Source organism: Rhinoderma darwinii, chromosome 11, assembly GCF_050947455.1.
Source record: "Rhinoderma darwinii isolate aRhiDar2 chromosome 11, aRhiDar2.hap1, whole genome shotgun sequence".
In the NCBI taxonomy this organism is placed as follows: Eukaryota; Metazoa; Chordata; class Amphibia; order Anura; family Rhinodermatidae; genus Rhinoderma; species Rhinoderma darwinii.
The window spans coordinates 9,893,347-9,918,738 of NC_134697.1; the positions used below are offsets into that span (position 1 = coordinate 9,893,347).

Below are 25,392 nucleotides of genomic sequence, written 5' to 3' on the forward strand. Positions count from 1 at the left end.
TGCGGAGTGTCCGCAGCGGAATTTAAGTGAAATTCCGCCATGTGTGAACCCGCCCTAATACTGCTCCCTATATACAAGAATATAACTACTATAATACTGCTCCCTATATACAAGAATATAACTACCATAATACCGCCCCCTATATACAAGAATATAACTACTATAATACTGCTCCTATATACAAGAATATAACGACTATAATACTGCTCCCTATATACAAGAATATAACGACTATAATACTGCTCCCTATATACAAGAATATAACGACTATAATACTGACCCCCATATACAAGAATATAACTACTATAATACTGCTCCTATATACAAGAATATAACTACTACAATACTGCCCCCTATATACAAGAATATAACTACTATAATACTGCTCCCTATATACAAGAATAGAACTACTATAATACTGCCCTCTATATACAAGAATATAACTACTATAATACTGCTCCCTATATACAAGAATATAACTACTATAATACCGCCCTCTATATACAAGAATATAACTACTATAATACTGCTCCCTATATACAAGAATATAACTACTATAATACTGCTCCCTATATACAAGAATATAACTACTATAATACTGCCCCCTATGTACAAGAATATAACTACTATAATACTGCCTCCTATATACAAGAATATAACTACTATAATACTGCTCCCTATATACAAGAATATAACTACTATAACACTGCTCCCTATATACAAGAATAGAACTACTATAATACTGCCCCCTATATACAAGAATATAACTACTATAATACTGCTCCCTATATACAAGAATATAACTACTATAATACTGCTCCCTATATACAAGAATATAACTACTATAATACTGCTCCTATATACAAGAATATAACTACTATAATACTGCTCCCTATATACAAGAATATAACTACTATAATACTGCTCCCTATATACAAGAATATAACTACTATAATACTGCCCTCTATATACAAGAATAGAACTACTATAATACTGCTCCCTATATACAAGAATAGAACTACTATAATACTGCCTCCTATATACAAGAATATAACTACTATAATACTGCTCCCTATATACAAGAATATAACTACTATAATACTGCTCCCTATATACAAGTATATAATTACTATAATACTGCCCACTATATACAAGAATATAACTACTATAATACTGCTCCTATATACAAGAATATAACTACTATAATACTGCCCCCTATATACAAGAATATAACTACTATAATACTGCTCCTATATACAAGAATATAACTACTATAATACTGCCCCCTATATACAAGAATATAACTACTATAATACTACTCCTATATACAAGAATATAACTACTATAATACTGCTCCTATATACAAGAATATAACTACTATAATACTGCCCCTATATACAAGAATATAACTACTATAATACTGCTCCTATATACAGGAATATAACTACTATAATACTGCTCCCTATATACAAGAATATAACTACTGTAATGGATTTTTTGTTTATTGCCCCTCACCCTGTATGGTTACAATAATATCCGATGACTTGTTTTGGGAGTATATGGAATTATTCTATTATACGCGGATAGTTGATGTATTATTATATCAGTGGGGTGATTGTTATCTACATTGGGATATACAGTACAGTTTTGTTCTCCTGCTATTATTATTCTGTTCATTATACATTTATTATTGAGCCCGGTGTATATACTGTATAGATCTTCCAACCCATCATTATAAGGGGGGATTCACACGAGCGTGTATTCGGTCCGTGCGGGCCGCGTGGTTTTCACGCGGCACGCATGGACCAATACAAGTCTATGGGGCAGTACAGACAGTCCGTGCTTTTTGCGCAGCGTTTGTCTGCTGCGCAAAAAGCGCGCCAGGTTCAATAACTCGGCGTATTTCGCGCATCACGCACCCATTGAAGTCAATGGGTGCGTGAAAATCACGCGCACCACACGGAAGCACTTCCGTGGGACGAGCGTGATTCGCGCAACAGCAGTGAAAAGGATGAATGAAAACAGAAAAGCACCACGTGCTTTTCTGTTTCCGAACATCCAAACGGAGTGTCTTTGCGATGAGCGAAGCCGGACAAGCGTACCGAACTTCACCGGGTTTGGCCAAACTCGTTTTGGCCGAACCCGGCAAAAAAATTATCGGTACGCGACGTCAGGTGATAGTCACTGTCCATGGTGCTGAAAGAGTTAAACTGTTTCAGCACCATGGACCGTGACTTCCGATCCCAAAATACATGAACCTGTAGAAAAAAAAACGAAGTTCTGACTTACCGCTAACTCCCGGCTTCTTCCTCCAGTCCGACCTCCCGGGATGACAATTAAGTCCAAGTGACAGCTCCAGCCAATCACAGGCCAAGCACAGGCTGCAGCGGTCACATGGACTGCCGCGTCATCCAGGGAGGTGGGGCCCGATGTCAAGAGAGGCGCGTCACCAAGGACGCATCACCAAGGCAACGGCCGGGAAGTTCTCGGTAAGTACGAACTTTTTCTTTTTTTTCTACAGGTTTTTCTATATTGTGTTCGGCATTCACTGTCGAGGGTGCTGAAAGAGTTAGCTCTTTCAGCACCTTGGACAGTGACGGCCGTCGACTAGCCTCATCTCTATGATGGCGGCTGCGCGAAAATCACGCAGCCGCGCATCAGACACGGATGACACACGCAGCTGTCAAATGGTTTTGGCGCGCGCAAAACGCTGCGTTGTTTGCGCGCGCAAAAACGCAACGCTCGTGTGAATCTGCCCTAAATCACTAGGAAAAGATGACAGATATATAAAGTCATTGATACTTTGGTGTTGGATGCTATGGAGGGCAGTCATGGGGGCTTTATTTACAGATGCTAGATGTGTTCTCCCAGCATGCACCAGTATCAAATACCCCTGCTCCTTTTTTTATTAAAGGGGTAATTCATGTATTTAAAAAAAAATAAAAAAACAAGTAGGAAAACCCATAGATTTTTGTTGTCACCTTCATGTGCAGGACGGGGAAGAACCTCTCCACAGACAATTCTTCACATAAGACCTGTGAAAAGAAAAAAATGACACAGGGGTGAAGGGCAAAGTTCGGCCCTGGTGGCTTATTGTCCCACGGCATTTACCCCATACACTGCTTCATAATACTGGGTGATTTTAGTTTGTTCCTGGGCTGCCTGTCATTGGGGTCTCCTTTAGAAACCAGCGCCTTAAGCAATTGCTGGGGTTTTCAACTCCCTAAAACTGCCAACTAGTGTTAAATTGCCCTGTAGCGCCACCACAGGAGAAATGAATCATTGCACCATTCCAATTGAAATCAATGGGCTATAATGCCTAATAGATGAGTCTTGAATGGGCGACCACACCAAACTTTTAACTCAGAATTCCCTAATAGGGTATTTGAGGCAGTTTTCTACACTGGACAACCCCCTTTAAAAAGGATACCACTGGAGAATGTGGGGGATGTGGCCACTAGTTAGGACTTATTTTAGCAATGAAATTTTTTTGGGACAAGTTGGGGGGGGGGGGGGGTAAGTGGGGAGGGGGTGACTTAACTGCTGCCTCACATCACCACCAGATATAAAATAACAAAATATAAAAGTTCATTTGGTATATATAAAAAGTTATAGATGTATTTGAAGCTGAAGCAGGGTGTATTACACATTTCAACCACCAGATGGGGCAATATTAACAGAACATACGCAGTATTGATGTTTGCGGGCTTTCAATGTTAACCCCTTAAGGACACAGCTAATTTTAGCCTTCACGAGGCAACGTATTTGTCTGTTTTTGCCTCACTGCAGTCCGAGAGCCTTGTATTTTTTTTATTTAATTTTTTTTGTTAATATTGTTGTATAAGGTCTGTATTTCTGCATAGTTTTTTTGCATTTTTGTATTAATTTTTAACTATACAAACATTTGCATTTAATGTATTTTAATATTTTTAGAGGAATAGGCAAAAATGTTAATTCCACCCTTTTTTTTTTTTTTACATCATTCTCCACACTAAAAATTACGTTTTAAATTCATTATATAGGTTGTAATGATTAGGGAATATATATTTTTAACGAAGAATTTTTTTTACTTTTGTACAACTTCACTTTATTTATTTTTTAATTCGACAAAGGGACTTTTATTTTCCATTTAATTTTGTTTGTTTTAATGTAATTAAATACCTATATATTCTAATGCATTACTACCTGTATAGTATAGTATACCATATAGTATATACTGTATAGCGCATAGGCAGCTGTGAGGGCAAACCTCAGGTACAGTCTGTCCGAACAAGAATTATCTCTGGACAAACCAGGGCTGGCCCTTTAAACCCCTCTCTTGTGTTTCCGTGATCACGATCGATTGTGGCCCCACAAAGGTTAAGCACTGTCCCTTTAAATCCCTCTCTTGTGTTTCCGTGATCACGATCGATTGTGGCCCCACTAGGGTTAAACATGGGATCTACCATGTACTTGGGGTGTAATTTAGGGTCCAAATTCCTTTAGGGCTCGGGGCCAGGGTTTGATGCCTCCCATGCTGCCCCATTCCTGCATTTTCTACTTTTGTGGTGGATATCATTTATATTGCGTTTGATGCAGATTTATGTGATCTACTATAGACAAAATATAAAAAGGGGTTTAACCGCTAATAAACAGGCCTGAAATGGCCTTAATGCCCAGCCAAAATGTTCAGTTTCCTCTCCGCATTTCAGCAGACATCACTTTTTTATTTTCCCATTGACATGACTTTATGGGGCTTTGTTTTATGCAGGATAAATTGTATCTTTTTTCAGGGCAGGTTGAGGGTATATATAAATGACTGTGTAATTAAAAAAAAACAAAAAAAAACAAACAGTTTTTCAGCAAGAATATAGAAAAATAAGCGATTTTCAGAATTGTTTTAGTTTCTTTTTTACAATTTTACACTAAATATCCCGGTAAATTAACTCTTTGAGTTATTACGTTTGTGTGGATACCTAATATGTGTAGGTTATCTGTTATTATGTATCATATGGTCAATAAAATATATTTTATACTAAATCACTTTTTATTTACTTATTTTTGTAGACATTTTTGAATAATTGTTTTTATTAAAAAAAAAAAATACTCGCATAAAGGGAATACTATTTGACAACTTTTTTTTTTTTTTTACTTTGAGTTGTTAGTATATTCCTGTATCCTAATACATTACACTGTGTCACTATAACATAGTGTGTCGTAACAGCGGGTGTACAGAACAGAACTAGGGTCCTTTTTAGTCCCCACGGCTGACTGCAAAAGGTTCCCCCAGTCTCTGATTGCGTCACCGGTTAACACGGTGACGTGATCGAAGAGGGAAGCCCCTTTGGTCATGCCATGAACCACGGCGATCAAGGGGTTAAATGGCCGGGATCAGAGGTTCATTCGATCCCGGCCGTACTCAAGAGGCTTCTGTAAGCACAACAGTTGGAGCGCCCAATATCCTCTTCTATAGCGACGCCAAAATTTGTCACTGTAGACATGGGACCTGCACGGCCCGCAAGTCAGAAGACAGTGGGCAGTCATTAAAGAGTTAATATGGGTAGAAATGGTGGTCACTTTACCTGCGCCATCTGTCCTGCGGTTGGGAAATGACTGAAGCTGGATATGTTGATCAGCTGATGTTTGGTGCCAGACTTGGTTCTACAAAAAGATGAGATTATATATAAATCTATATATATATAGGTGGTCAAAATTACTATGCACGCTTGGTACTCCACTAGTTTCACTTAGGGCCACCTCTAAGGGCATTATCTATGTGGCTTCCCCAGTCTTTACCCTTTAACCCCCGTACGGGGATCCAGACTTTGCTGCAGCCAGGACTACCAGGTCGCTACCTCTTGAGGTGTTCTCGGTTGAGTAGCAGCTGGCCCAGCGGACCAGGATAGAACGCGGTAGAAAACCGAGGGTACCGCGCTGGCAGATGATACCTTGGCAGATGGGTAAGGGTCTACAGTCACAGTTCGTAACCGGTAGTAAGCCTCAGACTCATCTCCCTAAGGAACCAGACAGCCGCGAGCAGGACTATAGTGTTTACATCTAATGGATTATTTTCCACTAAAAACAATGTAATGCCACAAAGCAATACAGAATAGACAATGTTCACACTACTGCTTTGTTTTTTAAAGGGGTTCTCCACTTTGGACAATTGCTCTTTGTGTGAAGGGTCCCCTCACAATAAGCAGATCACAAAATATCCCCCTGCTGGGACCCCCAGCGATCAGCTGTGATCTGTGGGGAAACCTGGAGGTAAGTGTTCAATTTCCCTGCAGCGCCACCACAGGAAAAATGAAGCATTACACAGTGTCCATTCATATCAATGTGTTGTCTGTGTAATACAGGACAGGACAGAACAGGTCCTCCAGAAAGAGAGACACTCTTTATAACCGCTCCCCACCCTGACCTAGAGATGAGCATCCTGAACAGGGGACCCCTGATATTATCTCAGAATACCCTAAAAGGGTGTATGACAAAAATTATTTCAAATAAATCAATCATTTTAGATAAAATGTTCCCCCGGGCTGAGCCACGTACTGTACCTCAATATAAGTCGTAGCCTTTCGGCTTTTTGTTCCAGTTTTGCAGACAGGACAACAGCCCCGAGACGTAGATCCTGGGCACAGAAGTTGTAGTGCTCCTAGTAATGGGTTAAAACATCAGCGGCTTATTATGTAAGGAGATCAATAAAGGAAAAATGATAAACTGTGTTATGCTTAATGCAGGGTCTGAGATGTCGATCATCTAAGACAGAAGTCCTGCACTGCCCCCTTCAGGCCCTGCACTAAATAGAACAGATTGGGACGGATTTACTAATAGTATCTTAAATCAAGAGAGTTTAGAATGAGACTCGATGCACCAAATTGCTGGATGCTAAATTTGGCTGGATGATAAAAATGCTGGATGATAAATTTGGCGCACGTTTGGACATTTCTGTCTAACTTTATAACACCTAATGGTTCGCTTACTTTAAACCACTGTTTTTGTGCCAAAATTTTTGTGCAATTTGGCTCATCTTGAGCCACGCCCCATTTTTTGCTAAGCCACACCCCATGTCGGTCGATTTGTAAACATCTGTTCTTTTTGTTGCATTTCATTGATAATTGAATCTCAAATGATTTGGGCCAAAAAGAAGATGCATTTTAGGACAGAATTCTGGCGCGGCGTCAATAGTAAATCTGCCCCATTAACTTTTTCCCCTGAATTGCTCCTTTAAATATCCATTAACCCCTTAGGCACGAGGCCTGGTTTGGGACTTCAGGATGCAGCGATTTATTTTTTTTCAATCTCCACATTGCAAAAATCATACGTTTATTTTCTTGTCACCGCAGCTTCATTAGACCTTGTTTTTTTGTGTGATAAGTTTATTTTTATTTTTAATGGCACCGTTTTGGGGTACGGCATTAACACTTTTCTCTTTTTTGAAGGGGGTGGATGAAAAAAAATAAAAACAGCCATTCCCCCTTATAGTTGTTTGGGATTTGCATTTACGTCATTCATCACACAGTATAAATAACATAATAACTTTATCCTTACGATTGCGGCTATACCAAATTTATATCATTTATTTTTTTATGTTTTCTTACTTTTGAACAAAAATTATTTGTTTTTGTTGCCCAATCCCAAAGCCATAACATTTTTCATTTTTAAGTTGACGTAGATTTATGGGAGCTTGTCTTTTCCATGCCATGACTAGTTGAAGTTTTTATTGGGACCGTTTTGGGATAAGTACGGTAAGGCTGGGTTCACACTGAGTTTTTTGCAGGCGGAAAATCTGCCTCAAAATTCAGTTTGGAATATTGAGGCAGATTTTCCTCTGCCTGCACGCCAATTTTTGCGGCCTTTTTTTTTGTCCGCGGCTGTTGAGTGCCGCGGGCATAAAATGCAGTGTCATACGCTTTCTCTGCCTCTCGCTGATGTCAATGGGAGGTCAGAGGCGTAAACGGCCGAAGATAGGGCATGTCCCTTCTTTCTCCCGCGAGACAGTTTTTCCACTCGCGGGAGAAAAACGCCTCCGACTCCCATTGAAATCAATGGGAGGCATTTTCGGACGTTTTTTGGCGCGATTTTCGGCGCAGTTTCCGCGCCAAAAAACTACTCTGAAAACTCTGTGTGAACTCCCCCTAAGACTTTTTGATTACAAAAAACAGCAATTCAGGCTTTGTGTTATGGGTTTGATTCACCATACAGGTTAAGTAACATGATAGTTTTAGGCTTTATTCAGACGAACGGGAAAAACGTCCGTGCAACGCGCGTGATTTGCAGGCGCGTTGCACGGACCTATATGTGTCTATGGGGCCGTGCAGACATGTCCGTGATTTTTCCTCAGCGTGAGTCCGCTGAAAAAAAGTCACGACATGTCCATTCTTTCGGCGTTTTGCACGCATCACGCACCCATTGAAGTCAATGGGTGCGTGAAAACCACGCATGCCGCACGGAAGCACTTCCGTGCGAACTGCGTGATTCGCGCAAGAGCTGTCAAAAGGATGAATGTAAACAGAAAAGCACCACGTGCTTTTCTGTTTACAAACATCCAAACGGAGTGTCTTTGAGAAGAGCGAACCCGGACAACCGAACCGAACTTCACCGGGTTCGGCGAACTCGTTTTGGCCGAACCCGGCAAAAATATTTCCGGTACGCGACGTCAGGAGATAGTCACTGTCCAGGGTGCTGAAAGAGTTAAACTGTTTCAGCACCCTTGACAGTGACTTCCGATCCCAATATACATGAACGTGTAAAAAAAAAAGAAGTTCTGACTTACCGAGAACTCCCGGCTTCTTCCTCCAGTCTGACCTCCCGGGATGACAATTCAGTCCAAGTGACAGCTGCAGCCAATCACAGGCCAAGCACAGGCTTCAGCGGTCACATGGACTGCCGCGTCATCCAGGGTGGTGGGGCCAGATGTCAAGAGAGGCGCGTCACCAAGGACGCATCATCAAGGACGCGTCACCAAGGCAACGGCCGGGAGGGAAGTTCTCGGTAAGTACGAACCTCTTTTTTTTTTTTAACAGGTTGCTCGATATGGTGATCGGAATTCACTGTCGAGGGTGCTGAAAGAGTTACTGCCGATCAGTTAACTCTTTCAGCACCCTGGACAGTGACTGACGTCGACTAGCCTCATCTCTATGATGGCGGCTGCGCGAAAATCACGCAGCCGCGCATCATACACGGATGACACACGGAGCTGTCAAGTGTTTTTTGCGCGCTCGTGTGAATCCAGCCTTATAGTGAGTATTTTTTATTTTTTATTTTTTTTACTTGGAATTTTTATTTGAATACTCTTTATAGCACTTTTTATTTTAGAATTTTATTTAATCCAACTATGGCACTTGAACATGTGTACGTTTGATCACTTATAATATACTGCAATACTTCTGTAGTGCACCGTAATATGCCTTTGACAGGGCCAAAGAGACTCACATTCATGGTAGACCTGATGGCCTTTGTTAGGGCCCCATATGCCTTGTCAACCCGCGGTTACTATCCATTACCGGCGATGGTCTTACACAGGAAGCCCCTCCCTCTTTAAAACCACTTAGGTGCCGTGGTAGCTATTGACCGTGGCATCTAACGGGTTAACCCCTTCCTGCCGCAGCAAAATTTGTTTGTGGGAGATGAGGTGACAAAAAAATAACGATTCTGGTGTTTTATTTATTTATTTTTACAGCATACACCGTGCGGGTTAAACCATGATATATTGTAATAGTTCAGACTTTTACGGATGTGGCGATACCAATTATGTGTATTTTTTTTACAATTCTTTAGGGGGAAAATGGGAAAGGGTTTTTTTTTTTTGAACCTTTAGTATTTTATTTTTTGTACATAAAAAAAAACTTTATTTAACTGATTTTTGCTAGTCCCCCTAGGGGACTTGAACCAGCGATCTTGGATTGGTTGCACTATATACTGCAATACTGATGTATTGCAGTATATCGTCTTTCTGACAGGCTTCTATCAAGCCCTGCCTCTAGCACAAAGATGGCAGACCTGAGGGTCTTTATTAGGCCCCCAGGCTGCCATAGCAATCATCGACACCCCAAGATTGCTGTTAGAAAGGGTTACCCCCTCTTTCTAACGATTTAAAATGCTGCGGTCGCTATTGACCGCGGCATTTAATGGGTTAAACGAGCTCGTTACTGTGAAGTGTCGGCTGTAACATACGCATTGCATGGAGCGGGCTCAGCCCGTGAGCCCGCTCCATACTTCCCCTACCCGGATATGACATAAGTATACGTCAAATTTCGGGAAGGAGTTTAACGACTGGGATCTGAGTTAGCTTAGATCTCCGGCGTTGCAGCGGATGTTAGTTGTGCGTTACGGATGATACCCGCTGCTGATGAAACTATCTCCTGCCAGCCCCATAAAATGTACGGCGGTGTGCGGGGAGGGGTTATTGCAGTAAACATAAGTCCTTGTTTTGTCCTCTTCTGCTAAAGTTATATTCAAGCTTGTCCAACATGGCTGCAGTAAGAGATCCCACAGGGGTTGCCATCCAGCTATGCCCTTGTCTTGAAGGGTTAATACACCTGAATATGCAGTGACACATCCCCAGCACCCATAAATAGGCAGATGTGCCATCGGGAGTCTGAGAAAATTGGGTGCAAACCCGCGTGGGAGCTGTAAAGGATTATCATACCTTTCCCAAGAAATGCTTCCTGTAGAAACGTGCCGTAGGGTCAGATTGAAGAATACGTAATCTGTCATATGGAGCTGGAAGATCGGATTCAGGGGAGGGCAGAGAGTGGTTACTTCCCTCTATCCAGTACCCACCTTGTGGGGGCACGATTAAGAGAGGTAACGGGCGGCCTCTTCTCAACACCTATGAGAGAGTCAGAAAAAGTTTACCAATTTTTTTGATCGATCAAGTCAACGGGAATGGATCAGCAGTCAACTGTGAAAAGGTAAGGCCTCATGCACACGACCGTAGCGGTGTGTACGGTCCGTGATTACGGCACAGACGGGCCGCGGAGTGTCATCCACGGGCCGTCCGCAATCACGGATCGCGCACACACAAGATGTGCATTGACTTCAATGAGCCCGGACCGCAATTGCAGTCCGTGTAATGACATGTCCTATTCTTTGTGCCGTCCAGGCCCATAGGATAGCAGGTGTTCTAGACTATCCGCAATTGCCGCTCCGCAATGGTATGTGTATGGTATGGTATGTGGCCACAAATGCACGGTCGTGTGCATGAGGCCTAAGAAACTCAACCGATATCTTATTCTATAATCTTGTCGAACTTACTTCTTGAATTCCGGGATGTGTTTTCTCATCTCTCCTCTACAGAAATACAAATAGAAGAGTAAATCGCGGGTTACCTGTAATTAGGAGCTAAATGAACCAAAAATTCATTGAAAAGTAAATGAACCCTTGTTTTAGTAATTGGTGCCATACCCTTGAAAAGCAATAACTCCACCCAAACAGTGATGGTAACTTTTTATCAATCCCAATTTAAGATTTGGTGGGGGTCATTGGTTGGCTCTATTGTCCCATCACCCACTTCAGACCCTAGCCTAACTTTTCTATTGGAATCAGGTTCAGACTTTGAGTGGACCATTCGAAGATACAAAAATTCTTCTGCTTCATCCAAACTTTTTGCTTCCAGACGCACTTTCTATTGAATTTTGGTTTATAAACCGATCCCTGATATGATTCAGTATGAATTGCTCCACCAGCAATGATACCACTATCAATGTCACTGATGGTTAAGGCTCTTATACTAGAATGCAGTGTTGTTTTTTCCATTATTAAACCCAAAAATGATCTTAAAGGCATTCTCCAACACTCCCAAAGCCTCTATCGATCAGAATTGCTGGATGTCCATGCCCCCTCCCGGTGCCTGGTACTGCAGCCGGGGGCATGACAACCTCTGTTGGTTCCCCCCAGGGTGATGGTTTCAGAAAACTCCCCTCCCTCAGTTTCTGAAGTTCAGCATGGTAGTTGTCACTTGTTGCTCCTTTTCCAGCCCATCTCTAGTGTTATTATTTATACAGGAAAACACAAATTGGTAAAAAATGTAAAGGCAGAATATTGATTTTATTTTTTTTTATTTTTAAAAACAATAAAAATACAGAAATTGCACCCCCTCCTTAATGTTGCCCTAGGTGACTGCCTACTCCGCCTCATCCCACTACTGTCTAGAACAACGGTGAAAGGTCCGCTGTGCTCCAGCAAGCGCTGAGGCCTTTTTATTCTGCTGAATGGTTGGGGTTCTGGGAGTATGGAGGAATTATGGGTGGTCTTCGACAAGCTGCTTTGCCTTGGGCAGCGAACTGAATCGTTTCCCCAGATGACTGAAAGCTAGCTAAACTTAAGATTTATTTTTGTCACGAAATGCTAAAGTAAAAAAGTCTACATCCATTTTTCATAATTGTTCCTCCATTACTCTGCAGTGCATCAAAGTTAAGCCCCACCTCTTCATCTAAGCCCCTCCCCTCTTCCCATGAGACGGAACACCATTATTTAGCGGTATATAAATAAAACATGACAATGTGTCAGGTCTCCTCATAAGGTCATACGATGGATGTTTGGATGGATGACTGACCTTTAGAGAAGAGGGTAGGACGCAACGCTGATCCTCCAGGCGGCTGCACTGAGGTAAAAATACAAAATGTGTAAATATTGTACATCAACCACCAAAAAAGTGCATCCAAGAAGACAGGCGGGCGGACCATGAAATATAAATACAGTATGTGAAACAAAAAGTTAACAAAAGTTAACAAAACAAAACCTACAGTCAGTGGCGTAACTACCGCGGTAGCAGCAGTAGCGGCTGCTACGGGGCCCGGGGCTTGAGGGGGCCCGTGCCGCCAGCCGACACGCCCACCCAAATGCCCGGTGGCGCCGCTAGCAGCCGTTATGGCTGCTACAGCGGTAGCGCCGCTACTGTGGGGCCCGCGACGCCGAGCCTTACACAGGCCCTCTCATGCCTGTAGGTGTCGCTAGCACCGGAGGGGGCCCCAGTGCTAGCGGCAGCCAAATACATGTATTAGCACTGAATGGCCGGGCATGTTCCGTGCCTGACCATCCAGTGCCTTACAATGACACTGATTGGCTAGCGGCGCGATGACATCATTGCGCCGCTTCCATACTTGGAAGGTGCTGATTGGCGGGGCAAGTCATTCTGCCCCGCCAATCAACGTCATTGGAGGATGCTCGTTCAGCTCCTGCAGACATGCTCAGAAGAGAGCATGTCTGCATCGCCAGTGAACAGCGTGGGAACCGGAGAATGTGAGTATGTCAATTATTTATTTTTTTCCCTCATAAAAATGTGAATGGCATTATCTATAGTGGGGGGGGTCTATCTACAGGGCGGGGGGGGTTGTCTTTATGTGGGCTATTATATATAGGGGGTCTATATGTGGGGAAGTAGCTACAGGGGGGTCTATATGTGGGGCAGTAGCTACAGGGGGGTCTATATGTGGGGGTGTGGGCCATTATATACAGGGGGCTCTATATGTGGGCCATTATATACAGGGGGGTCTATATGTGGGGGTGTGGGCCATTATATACAGAGGGCTCTATATGTGGGCCATTATATACAGGGGGGTCTATATGTGGGCCACTATATACAGGGGGGTCTATATGTGGGCACTATATACAGGGGTGGGCTATATGTAGATCACTATCTATAGGGGAGCTATTTTTTTTAGGGTACTTTCTATAGGGGTGGGCTATGTGTGGGACACTATATACAGGGGTGGGTTAACTGTGGGGCACTAGCAACAGGGTGGCTATATGTAGTGCACAGTCTAAAGGGGTGGGCTATATGTGGGACACTATATACAAGGGGAGCTATATGTGAGACACTATCTACAGAGGTGGGCTATACGTGGAGCACTAACTATAGGGGAAGCTATATGTAGGGCAGCACGGTGGCTCAGTGGTTAGCACTATTGCCTTGCAGCTCTGGAGTCCATATGTGGGCACTATCTACAGGGGCTTCTATGTAGGTCACTATCTACAGGGGGCACGGTGTGTGTGTGTGTGTGTGTGTGTGTGTGTGACAGTTATAATTAGATGTGTTGAGAATTTTAACTTTGTTTATAGGTGCAGAAATGAGAAGCTGAAGACATCTAAACGGAAAACTGCAGAAATGGGTCATGGCCGGGAGAAATCCATCATAGATGTCTGAACCGGAGGGAGAAGAAAAGAACTAGAATCTGAGACGTCACCGGTGAGTCACTTAATGTAAATGTTTATTCTGCCTCTAATCAGTATTGTAGTCACTGTATGATCTGCAGCGAGATGATGGTGATAGGTTTTTTTTTGTGAAACCGCATCTCCCAGCATATCCTTACCATTGTTCTGGCCATGCTGGGAGCTGTAGTTTTACGCCGTACAAACCTATACGCAGTGGCGTAACTACCGCTATAGCAGCCGTAGCGACTTCTACAGCGCCTGCAGCATGAGGGGGCCAGTGGCACCCGCCGGCACGGCCCCCTCCCATGGCCGCAGGCTCCGCTAGCAGCCGCTATGGCTGCTACAGCGCGACGCCACTGAAGGGGTTGTTCCTACAAAAGACATGCATCCCCTATCCACAGGATAGGGGATACATGTGGGATCGCTGGGACATCCAGCGATGAGGAGAACGGGGGACCGAAAGTCCCCCCTAAGTTCTCCATGATGAACCTCGGACTTCCGGGGTCTGTGTCGGCAGCTCCGTAGAAATGAATGGAGCATGCGTGACCAGCGCTCCTTTCATTTTTATTGAACTGCGCAGACACCGGAAGTCCGAGGTTAGACATGGAGAACTTCGGCGGAATTTCGGTCCCCCGTTCTCCTTATCGCTGCCAGCGATCACACATGTATCCCCTATCCTGTGGATAGGGGATGCATGTCTTTTGTAGGACAAACTATAGTCCGTTTTTCTTTTGGGGGGGGGGGGGGGCTATACGGCGTTCTCTACAGAGGGGTTCTGTATGGTGTTATCTACAGAGGGGGCTGTATGGCGTCATCTACAGGGGGCTGTGTATGGTGCTATCTATAGGGGGGCGCTGTGTGGTGGAATCTATAGGGAGGCACTATCTACAAGGGGGGGGGGTTGTGTGATACCCAGCAGAGGGGGGGCCCCAGTCAAAAGTTTGCTATGGGGCCCAGTCTTTCCTAGTTACGCCCCTGCCTACAGTATGTATTTCAATGCCTTACCACAGGACAGCCCTTTGGGTCCTTTTTAAGGCCAAGGGCCGTCATTATAAAACCAACAGTCCTAGCTGTCACAATACCGGGGCTGATGGTGAGGACATAAAGGGAACCCACACTCCCTTTGTAGGTGTCCTGATCACGATTGACTTTGAAATCTTTATTTAAACAGGCGGGATGGATCCTGACATTGGCAGCAGTCGTTAGTCACAGCCGATACACCCCGAGAGGGATCACGTGGGCGCAACAACTTCATGACAAATTTTTAAAATGTATTCTAGCCTTGTATCACATTGAATACTAGAGGGATTTTTCAAGGGACACCATGAGAATAAAAGAATAAGCCAACGACTGTGATAAGGTCATTAAAATGGATTCAAAAGTGCCGGTCAGGGGATGGATACAAGAATATAATTCCATTGGACGGCAGGTAATAATTGAGGAAAATGAGGAGATACAACTCCTACCCCCCACGATGGTCTAGAAGATGGACCCATAGTAGTCAGTTGGGACAACCCCTTTAAAGAGTCTTTTTCTATTGATCATCGTCACAAAAAACCCAGTCAAACCCGTTACAGTTCAATGAGAAATAAAGGTCCGGAGGGTAGGGATTATAATATTGTATGTCTGGTATAATATGGGGAAAACTTCATATTCCTAATAATCTAGGTCACATATTCCTGATGGGCACCGCGCAACGACTCTTGTGTTCTCATCACATTCATAATTAATATAAATTCCATAGAATCCAGTTATGATCAATAATTGCGTTTATTTACTTTTAATTAGTTAATGACATTTGACTGAATTTCCTGTGGAGAGAATCTCGGTGTCATACTGTGCGGGAAGCAATTAAAGGGCCAAACAAATAAACACATAGGTTATGTTAATTTTTGCGGATTTATATGTGAAATTTATAAACTCACCTCCACCTTTGACTATCAATAACTCTATAGTCTGTAAATATCAGATCTATAAAAATCAAATACATGGAGACCAGCAGCATGCTGCTGTTGACTGATCTTGTGATATTTACATTTAGTATTTTCAATTCACAAGGGCAACACAGACAGCAAAGGGCCCCTGTGTATGGGCAGTATATTGGCCCCGTCCTCTTCAACAACTCTTCATGGTGCACCTCTCTAAAGTCTTTTTAGAAAATCCTTTACTAATAAACTAATTTCTGTGAGTCATGAAATGTATTAGTTTACATGACATCAAATAGACCAGGGGTCTCAAGCACGCGGCCCGCGGGTCGCATGCGGCCCCTGGGGCTGTCATCTGCATCCCGCGGGACACAGAGCCGCTAGTATCGGCTCTGCTCCGAGACTCTGGAATTCCCTGACATCGCTGTCCACATATGAACAGCGATGTCTGGGGCTTCCCCAGAGCCGGAGTCCCGAGCAGAGCGCTGGTGTCGGCTCTGCTCCGGGACTCTGTGGAATTCCCTGACATCGCTGCCCATATATGGACAGTGTGTCGGGGTCTTGCCCAGAGCGGAGCAGAGCGCTGGTGTCGGCTCTGCTCCTGGACTCTGTGGAATTCCCTGACATCGCTGTCCACATATGAACTGCGATGTCTGGGGCTTCCCCAGAGCCGGAGTCCCGAGCAGAGCGCTGGTGTCGGCTCTGCTCCGGGACTCTGTGGAATTCCCTGACATTGCTGCCCATATATGGACAGTGTGTCAGGGTCTTGCCCAGAGCAGAGCAGAGCGCTGGTGTCGGCTCTGCTCCTGGACTCTGTGGAATTCCCTGACATCGCTGTCCACATATGAACAGCGATGTCTAGGGCTTCCCCAGAGCCGGAGTCCCGAGCAGAGCGCTGGTGTCGGCACTGCTCCGGGACTCTGTGGAATTCCCTGACATCGCTGCCCATATGTGGACAGTGTGTCAGGGTCTTCCCCAGAGCGGAGTCCCGGGCAGAGCGCTATTATCGGCTCTGCTCCGGGACTCTGGGGAAGCCTCTGACATCGCTGTCCATACATCGACAATGATGTCAGGGGCTTCCCCAGAGCAGGAGTCCCTGTGATGTCAGGAGCACAGCTGGAGTCCCAGGAAGAGCCTACTAGCGCTCTGCCTGGGACTCCAGCTCTGGGCAAGCCCCTGACATCATTGGGGCAGCCTCTACAGAGGGCACTGGGGCAGCCTCTACAGAGGGCACTTTGGCAGCCTCTACAGAGGGCACTTTGGCAGCCTCTACAGAGGGCACTTTGGCAGCCTCTACAGAGGGCACTTTGGCAGCCTCTACAGAGGGCACTGTGGCAGCCTTTACAGAGGGCACTGTGGCGTTATCTACAAGTGGGTGTGTGACAGTATCTGAAGAGGACACTGGCATTATCTAGGGGTGTGTTGCATTATCTACAGAGGGCACTGTGGCCTTATCTACAGAGGGCACTGTGGCCTTATCTACAGAGGGCACTGAGGCCTTATCTACCGAGGGCACTGTGGCCTTATCTACAGAGGGCACAGTGGCCTTATCTACAGAGGGCACTGTGGCCTTATCTACCGAGGGCACTGTGGCCTTATCTACAGAGGGCACTGTGGCCTTATCTACCGAGGGCACTGTGGCCTTATCTACAGCGGGCACTGTGGCCTTATCTACCAAGGGCACTGTGGCCTTATCTACAGAGGGCACTGTGGCCTTATCTACCGAGGGCACTGTGGCCTTATCTACCGAGGGCACTGTGGCCTTATCTACAGAGGGCACTGTGGCCTTATCTACAGAGGGCACTGTGGCCTTATCTACAGAGAGCACTGTGGCCTTATCTACAGAGGGCACTGTGGCCTTATCTACAGAGGGCACTGTGGCCTTATCTACAGAGGGCACTGTGGCCTTATCTACAGAGAGCACTGTGGCCTTATCTACAGAGGGCACTGTGGCCTTATCTACAGAGGGCACTGTGGCCTTATCTAGGGGTGTGTTGCATTATCCACAGAGGGCACTGCGGCAGCATCCACAGAGGGCACTGCGGCAGCATCCACAGAGGGCACTGCGGCACTATCTAAAAAGGGGCTGCCCAATCTTGACGTGTGCTAACTGAGCCGCCGGACTGCATTTAGCGACACTTAAACTGGAAAGCTGGATTGTTGAAATAAACACGTGGAGAAATCTCTCAAATTTTAAACTTAGCGCTATTATTCTAGTAATATAGTGTTATAGTAGTTCAAATAACTAATTGATTAACAATAATTTTGTATTGTATCAAATTTGAAAGTAATGTGGCCCGTCAACTTCCCATTTTTTCTATATGCGGCCCACTTACGCGGCCGAGTTTGAGACCCCTGAAATAGACTGTAGGAAGCCCTATTATTTTATTTTTAAGGTGGAAAACTGACCATGCAATGAGATAAGATATCACATGGGATTTTTACCTTGCAACCTTACACAGCCCCGGGGTCCTGGGCTCGAATCTTACCAAAAAACATCCCCTTGTGGGAGGAAACCAAAAAACCTGGAGGAATATGGGTCTCGGGTTCCCTGGTTTCCTCCAGCGCTCCATGAACATACTAATAGGCTAATTGGCTTCCTATGAAATTGGCCCCCAATTGGGAAACCCGATTGTGAGCATAGACTGATGTGAATAGGGACAATACCTGTACAGACTTTCCATTTATGGGGCCAGTAAATAATGGACACAGTTGCCAGAAAGAACCACACGTACAGTTCCCTCAAATGTTTCTTACCTGCATTTTCTCAATCATTTCAAACAAGTCCGAGGGCTGCAAAAAGTCAAAGAGGATAAGAATAGATAAACATTTTTTTTTTAACAAAGTCATTCTGGCACTTAAAGGCTATATCCACGTTTACAACCAATTTTTTGGTATTGCTCCAAAGCATCTAAGATACCAAAAGGAACCAACTTTGTAAATAATCTTGATTAACATCCGCCTACCCTATTGTGTATACAGTTTTATGCAGACCTACTAGTATCAGGGCCGGCCTTAGGTTGGATGGCGCCCTGTGCGGGACTCTCTATTGCCGCCTCCTACACAAACCAAAAATGAAGCACATATATAGACACACACATACTGGAACATATATACTGTACATACATAAGGATAGATATTTAGACATACAGGCAAATATACATACACACATCTGGAATATATACATACAGGTAAATATATAGACGTACAGACACATATATACACACACACACACACACACACACACACACACACACACACACACACACACACACACACACACACAGATAAATACACAGACAGGAACATATACAATGCACTTATATACAATCACGGACACATTTATAAACAGACCCATATATAACTAGTACAGATAATGTAGTAGATTTCACGTGCAGCCCTATGTAACACCACAGATAACACACAGCGATAACTGAGTACAGATAATGTAGATGTTACCTGCAGTCCTATGTAACACCGCTGATAACACAGTGATAACTCTCTGAATACAGATAATGTAGTAGATGATAACTATACCCACAGACACATATAAACACACAAACACAGAGGCATATATATAAGGGCAGCAGCGTATATAAGGGGCAACAGAGTATATAAGGAGCATCAGAGTATATAAGGGGCAGCACAGTATATAAGGGACAGAATGGTATATAAGTGGCAGCAGGGTATATAGGGGACAGCAGGACATATAAGTGGCAGCAGCGTATATAGGGGGCAGCAGGGTATATAAGAGGCAGCAGGATATATAGGGAGCAGCAGGATATAGGGGCAGCAGGGTATATAGTGACAGCAGGGTATATAGGGGCAGTAGGGTATATAGGGGCAGCAGAGTATATGAGGGGCAGCAGTATATATAGGGGGCAGTAGGTTATATAGGGGGCAGCAGGATATATAGGGGCAGCAGGGTATATAGCACACACACACACACACACACACACACATACACTGTAACATATACAAATACAAACACAGAGACACATACTGTATACACACAGACACACATAGATACTCACGATCTCTCCTTGCTGACACGATCACAGGCTTCGTGCAGGACGAGCTGTGGGCGGAGCTTCCTCCTCTTCTTTTACTCCATGTGTGTAACTAAGAGAAGAGCATAGAGTAGAGGCAGAGCCCAGTTGCGCCCCCTACATGCTTGGAGGGGGCAGCACCCTGTGCGCTCGCACACCCCTAAGGCCGGCCCTGACTATTATAAATCACCATGGTTACAGACTACAAAAAAATCTAATGTAGTCATTCCTCCTTCCATCTGTCCCAAAGTTTCACATACAGTGCATTTGATGGATTAGTTGGCTGGGGACGGAAGTGAGTAGAACTGCAGTACCAGACTGCAAGGTGTTTGTTTGTAGTCTGTAACCATGGAGACACACAGATCTGCGTAGGAGCTGTATACACAAAACAGTAGGACATTTTTAAACACCACGTGCAAAATGTCTTAATTTTTTATTTTTGATGCATCTGAGGCTATTTGATAGTTATGGTGACGTTGATGATGACATTGTACTGGTTGACATCTGTGCTGAGGAAAACTATTATGCAAACCTAAGAAGAACACTGACGTGGTACTAGATTGCAGATTTTGTTTAGCACCTTAAATACTAATCAATGTGACCTTGAAAGGAATAAAGGAAATTTGACATGTCTGACAGGTAAAAAACACACTCTACACACATGGCTAGATACAATATACAACGAAAAACCCAAGAGTCTAGGGGCAAACATCAATTTATGTCCTGGCCCGAAAGGGAATGTATTTGTATATACAGGACAGGATCAAGATTTGTATAGATCCCTTAGGCAAATGTTTAGAGGTCTGGACTAAAGTGTGCCTAAATAATACCCTCACACAGTGCCCACATACGTCCATATTCCTACATAATTGTACTAAACATATTGCCTTAACATTGCAAGTTATACCACTATAAAACCGTGAGATAAGAAGTGTTGCGTGGGAGATGCTTGATGATGGAGGCCCAAAAATGATGGCGAAACCAGGACAATCTCCCCCTTTGCCCATGCTATAATTCGCCCCTGTACCAGTGACCATCATTAACAAACAACCAGGGACACTCAGCAATAATAAAAAAAATACTATATATACAGCAATGTTGTAGAAATAGATCACTTTTTAATAATTGACCACAGGGACAGGTGATTGTACCCAACATGTAGAGGTCAATATTTTCCACTGGCTTGCAGGGACTGGGTAGTACCAGGGACACTTGTTTATATATACTACCGACAATCAGGAAAATGCTTCTCTATATGTCACTGGTCTTTCAGGGCATTGTACGTATAGACCTGACCACTAGAAACAAGTTACTGTATTTACCACTAGTAGACTATATCTATAGCAGGTAGTCTTATTTAATTCTCTAAACTGGCATGGCACAATGACACATGATACATGGATACATGGCACCTGTTTATTCAAATATGGCACTATTATATTTTTATTCCATCAGAACTATTTTATTTGTGCCCAACATGGTATTCTATTAATATGGACTGGTAATTTGACTCTGATCTCATCCATTGCTAGAGGAGTAACCTACCGGTCTCTACCTCCCAGTATCATGAACACAACATTCAGGGCCGGCGTTGGGGTGGGCAACCTGTGTGGTCACTTCACCGTCACTACTGTAGGGAGTGTCACCAGCCCTCATGCCCTGGGCACCCAGAGTTTGCATCCCACAATTGGCGCCCTAGTCTATGGAAAGGCAGCGGCACAGACTGTAGCTATATCCTCTAGTTTATTCTTAGGGCAGTGTTATTTGGGCACTGTGTGATTGTATTATTTGGGCACTACATGGCATGCCATATCTGTGAGGGGCGTCCATAGAAGGTTTTGCACTAGGCACCAACCAACCTAAGGCCGGCCCTGACAACAATGTGCGCAATGAATACATAGTGAGTACAAGAGACCTTCAGACCTTGTTACGTGAGGGTTGTGGATGAGACATCCCTTCTAGTTGGCTGTTGGCGATACCCGGAATGCCCACGTCAGGTTCTTCTGACTTTCTGAAAAATAAAAGACGTTTTCATTAAAATGTGGGAGAAAAGGGGAGAAAAATCCAGAAGATATGTCAGATACCATAGAAGAAGGTGGACCTGGATCTGCAACTAGAAACAACACTCAAAAAATGTAATTAATTGGAAAACCCAAAAACAATTAAAGTGGGATTGGGAGACAGATTTTGTAGACAGACTGATGAAATTTATTTTTATACCAGAAATAAAAAAAACACACGAAAAACATTCACCATAAATAGTGGCAGATCAAAGTCAATGAAGAGAAAGCATAGATTACGTCATAGAAATCCAACATTTCGCAATATAACCAAAAAGAAACCATCCACATGAACATGACGAATACTTGCATTGAAAAGGAGAATGAGACAGCTCAGATACTATATATATAAGAGACAGCTGGTAGATACTCACCCTCCATACGCACCAAATGTGAAGCTCCTTTTGCGAGAGAACATCTGGAATCTCTCCCGAATGACTCCCTCGTAGCCGCCTCGTAAAGCTAAGAAGTGATTGTCTAGGAGCAGAGGAAGAGACTGCTAGAGGAAGAGAGAGAGACCACCTGCCTGGTACTGACTGCCAGACACTCAGCCTGTCTAATGAATGTCAAAGTCAACACTTGAAAGAAGAGGGAAATGTCAATGAGACAATCAGTCAATGTGCCCCATTGAGTGTGCAGGACCCCCCGGCCAGAGACAGACAAGATCCTCTCTTATGGGCCTTCTCCTCTGCGCTCCCGGCACTTTCTTTATCCCTTTCGTCCTCATTGTCTCTTTCTCTCTTCTAAACTGTCGAATGTTATGGGGCCTCCTGCCGGTCTTCTCTCCTGTGGGGACGATGACATTAACTACCAGGAGCAGCAGTGATTTCCCATCATATACATGGGAAGAGATTTGCTTATTCAAAAAACACATCAATACACATGAGCGAATAATAGTTGCAGATCTCAGTCAATTTGCAAATTATGTCAAGATTGAAATACAGATATTCATTATCGCCGTTGCCCTTCAAGTAAAAAATTTGGACACATATGACTAAGAGTTTCTCATGATCTTAAAGGGGTAATCCGCTTTCGTTAAAAGGGTGTCATTGACAGCTGATCATAGGGTATCCCACTGCTGGGACTCCTAATGCTGTAATATGTCAGGCAGCAAGTGTTCAATTTCCCTACAGCATCCCCACAGGGTAAATAAGGCATTACATAATTTCCATTTAATTCAATGGACTGTCCGTGTAATGCATGTACATATGGGGTTCTCCATGTGTACATGCGTCATTGCCTAACGGCAATCAAAACCAGACAACCTTTTTTTTTTAAAAGAACATCACTGAAATATAGATGTAAAGGATCTGCCAGACACAGCTTCTGTGTCGACGCCCGTGGTCAATCAGTCTGCACCTGCTCCTAGGTCTGATAGAGTGACTCGATCTGCTACCACTCAGGCTGGGAGGCTGAGGAGTGGGAGAACCTATCACAGCCTGGCCAGACGGAGCTAGCTCTCGCCCTCTCTCTATTTATACCTGCATTTCCTGCTCCTCCTTTGCCTGTGAGTCTGTCTGGTTTCCTGGCTCTGCTGATCCTGCTAGTACTATTGACCTCTGCTTCATATTGACCCTGGCTTTACTGATTACTCTCCTGCTCTGCGTTTGGTACCTCGTACACTCCTGGTTTGACTCGGCTCATTCACTACTCTTGTTGCTCACGGTGTTGCCGTGGGCAACTGCCCATTTCCCTTAGCTTCTGTGTACCCTTGTCTGTTTGTCTGTCGTGCACATATTGAGCGTAGGGACCGTCGCCCAGTTGTACGCCGTCGCCTAGGACGGGCCGTGCAAGTAGGCAGGGACTGAGTGACGGGTAGATTAGGGCTCACCTGTCTGTCTCCCAGCCCGTCATTACAATAGAGGTGGATGATATTGACCCACAATGACTAAATTATTATTTTAGGGGCACACATAGTCATTTTTTGCCTTGGAAAGTTGATGTGTGACATTGGGGGGGGGGGGGGCGGATTTCAAACAGCCCTATATGGTAGGCGGCCATCTTTTTTGGTTGTAGTCATACATAGTATGGCAAGAACTGCTCAAGGTAGTAAAGACAGACATTAGTCCACCATTATTTAAAGAAAGAAGCGTAAGTCAATCTAAAATAGTCAAACAACTTTAAAGTGTAGGAGCAAAAACCATAAAGCACCATAATTCTGGAATAAAAACAAGAAAATACGGGCACTCCCTAGTGCAACATCATTTGCTGGTATAGATTTTCAGCATCAATCGAATTAGAACTACTAACCTGATAGAGTTGTGCTTCAAATAGATACAACTTTTTGGTGGGCTTGTATAGGTGAAGGTATTCTTCTGTAATAGCTGCTGCATGGAGTAAGAACTCCACAACGGAAACCTCCCGAAACCAGACATGGGGGTATACATAAGGAACAAAAACAAGGAAACTTCTCCTTTGGCCTCGGGCGCTACATTGCGTTCATAGTTGATGAAGATGCTTGATGAAGGTCCGAGTAGAGGAGGGAAACGCATTGCACAAGTTATGCCAATAAAAACGGTTTATGATATAGTAAAAAGCTGTGGAGAGAATTTGTCAACTTGGAATGAAAAGTATCGTCTGAGGCCAAAAGTGCAATGTTGCTGTTTTTCCCTTGTGTAAAGCGCTATAATGAGACCATGCACTTGAGGATTGACAGGGGAAAAACGCCAGAAATCACTCAATCAACCTATCTCAGGCTGGAAGCCAAATAAATATTTTATTGAGTTCAAGCAGAAGAAACATCTCAACCTAAGCGGTTCAGAGGAGACTTCATAGCCGGCCTTCATGGTAGAATTCCTACAAAAACTCACAAACAGTATCTGGGATTTATTGCACATAGTGACACATTAGGACTAACATGGATGTCCCAGAGAGTTAATGTTACCTCAATGATGTTAACATGAAATTTGGCTGGCTGGAGGCCAGTCCTTTTGGCCACAAGGTGGACAATCCAGTCAATGAGATGCTATCCAAAGTGGGGTTGGTAGAACGTGCAGATTGCTGGGGTCAGTTTATCACTGGGGTCCATTCTAATTGGGAATGTCCACATTTTATATTGATACATTGATGTGTATTTCTGATGTTTGTTGTCGATGTCAAACATTTTTCAATATGTGGGCCGATGCAAAGTCTGTAACAAGGCCCCCATCTTCCATGTACCATTTCTAATACTAGTGTTGTCTTATGTAGCAGAGCAGCCCCCTCAGGCAACAGGTCCCAGGT

The 25,392-nt window shown here is 44.0% G+C and overlaps 1 protein-coding gene across 1 annotated transcript in view; it reads right to left on the reverse strand.

Annotated features, from left to right (window-relative positions):
* LOC142664007 (rap1 GTPase-activating protein 1-like) overlaps positions 1–22,653 on the reverse strand; it is a 62,273-nt gene extending 39,620 nt beyond the window's left edge. The window contains exons 1-9 of the mRNA XM_075842887.1: positions 22,545–22,653; positions 22,034–22,121; positions 18,819–18,854; positions 12,539–12,586; positions 11,239–11,274; positions 10,631–10,813; positions 6,537–6,634; positions 5,562–5,640; positions 2,982–3,035 (exon numbers count right to left, since the gene is read on the reverse strand). Coding sequence (XP_075699002.1) covers positions 2,982–3,035; positions 5,562–5,640; positions 6,537–6,634; positions 10,631–10,813; positions 11,239–11,274; positions 12,539–12,586; positions 18,819–18,854; positions 22,034–22,121; positions 22,545–22,588 — 666 coding nt within the window. The 5' untranslated portion in view covers positions 22,589–22,653. The remainder of the gene's footprint in view (positions 1–2,981; positions 3,036–5,561; positions 5,641–6,536; positions 6,635–10,630; positions 10,814–11,238; positions 11,275–12,538; positions 12,587–18,818; positions 18,855–22,033; positions 22,122–22,544) is intronic.
* Between the last annotated feature and the right edge of the window lie 2,739 nt (positions 22,654–25,392).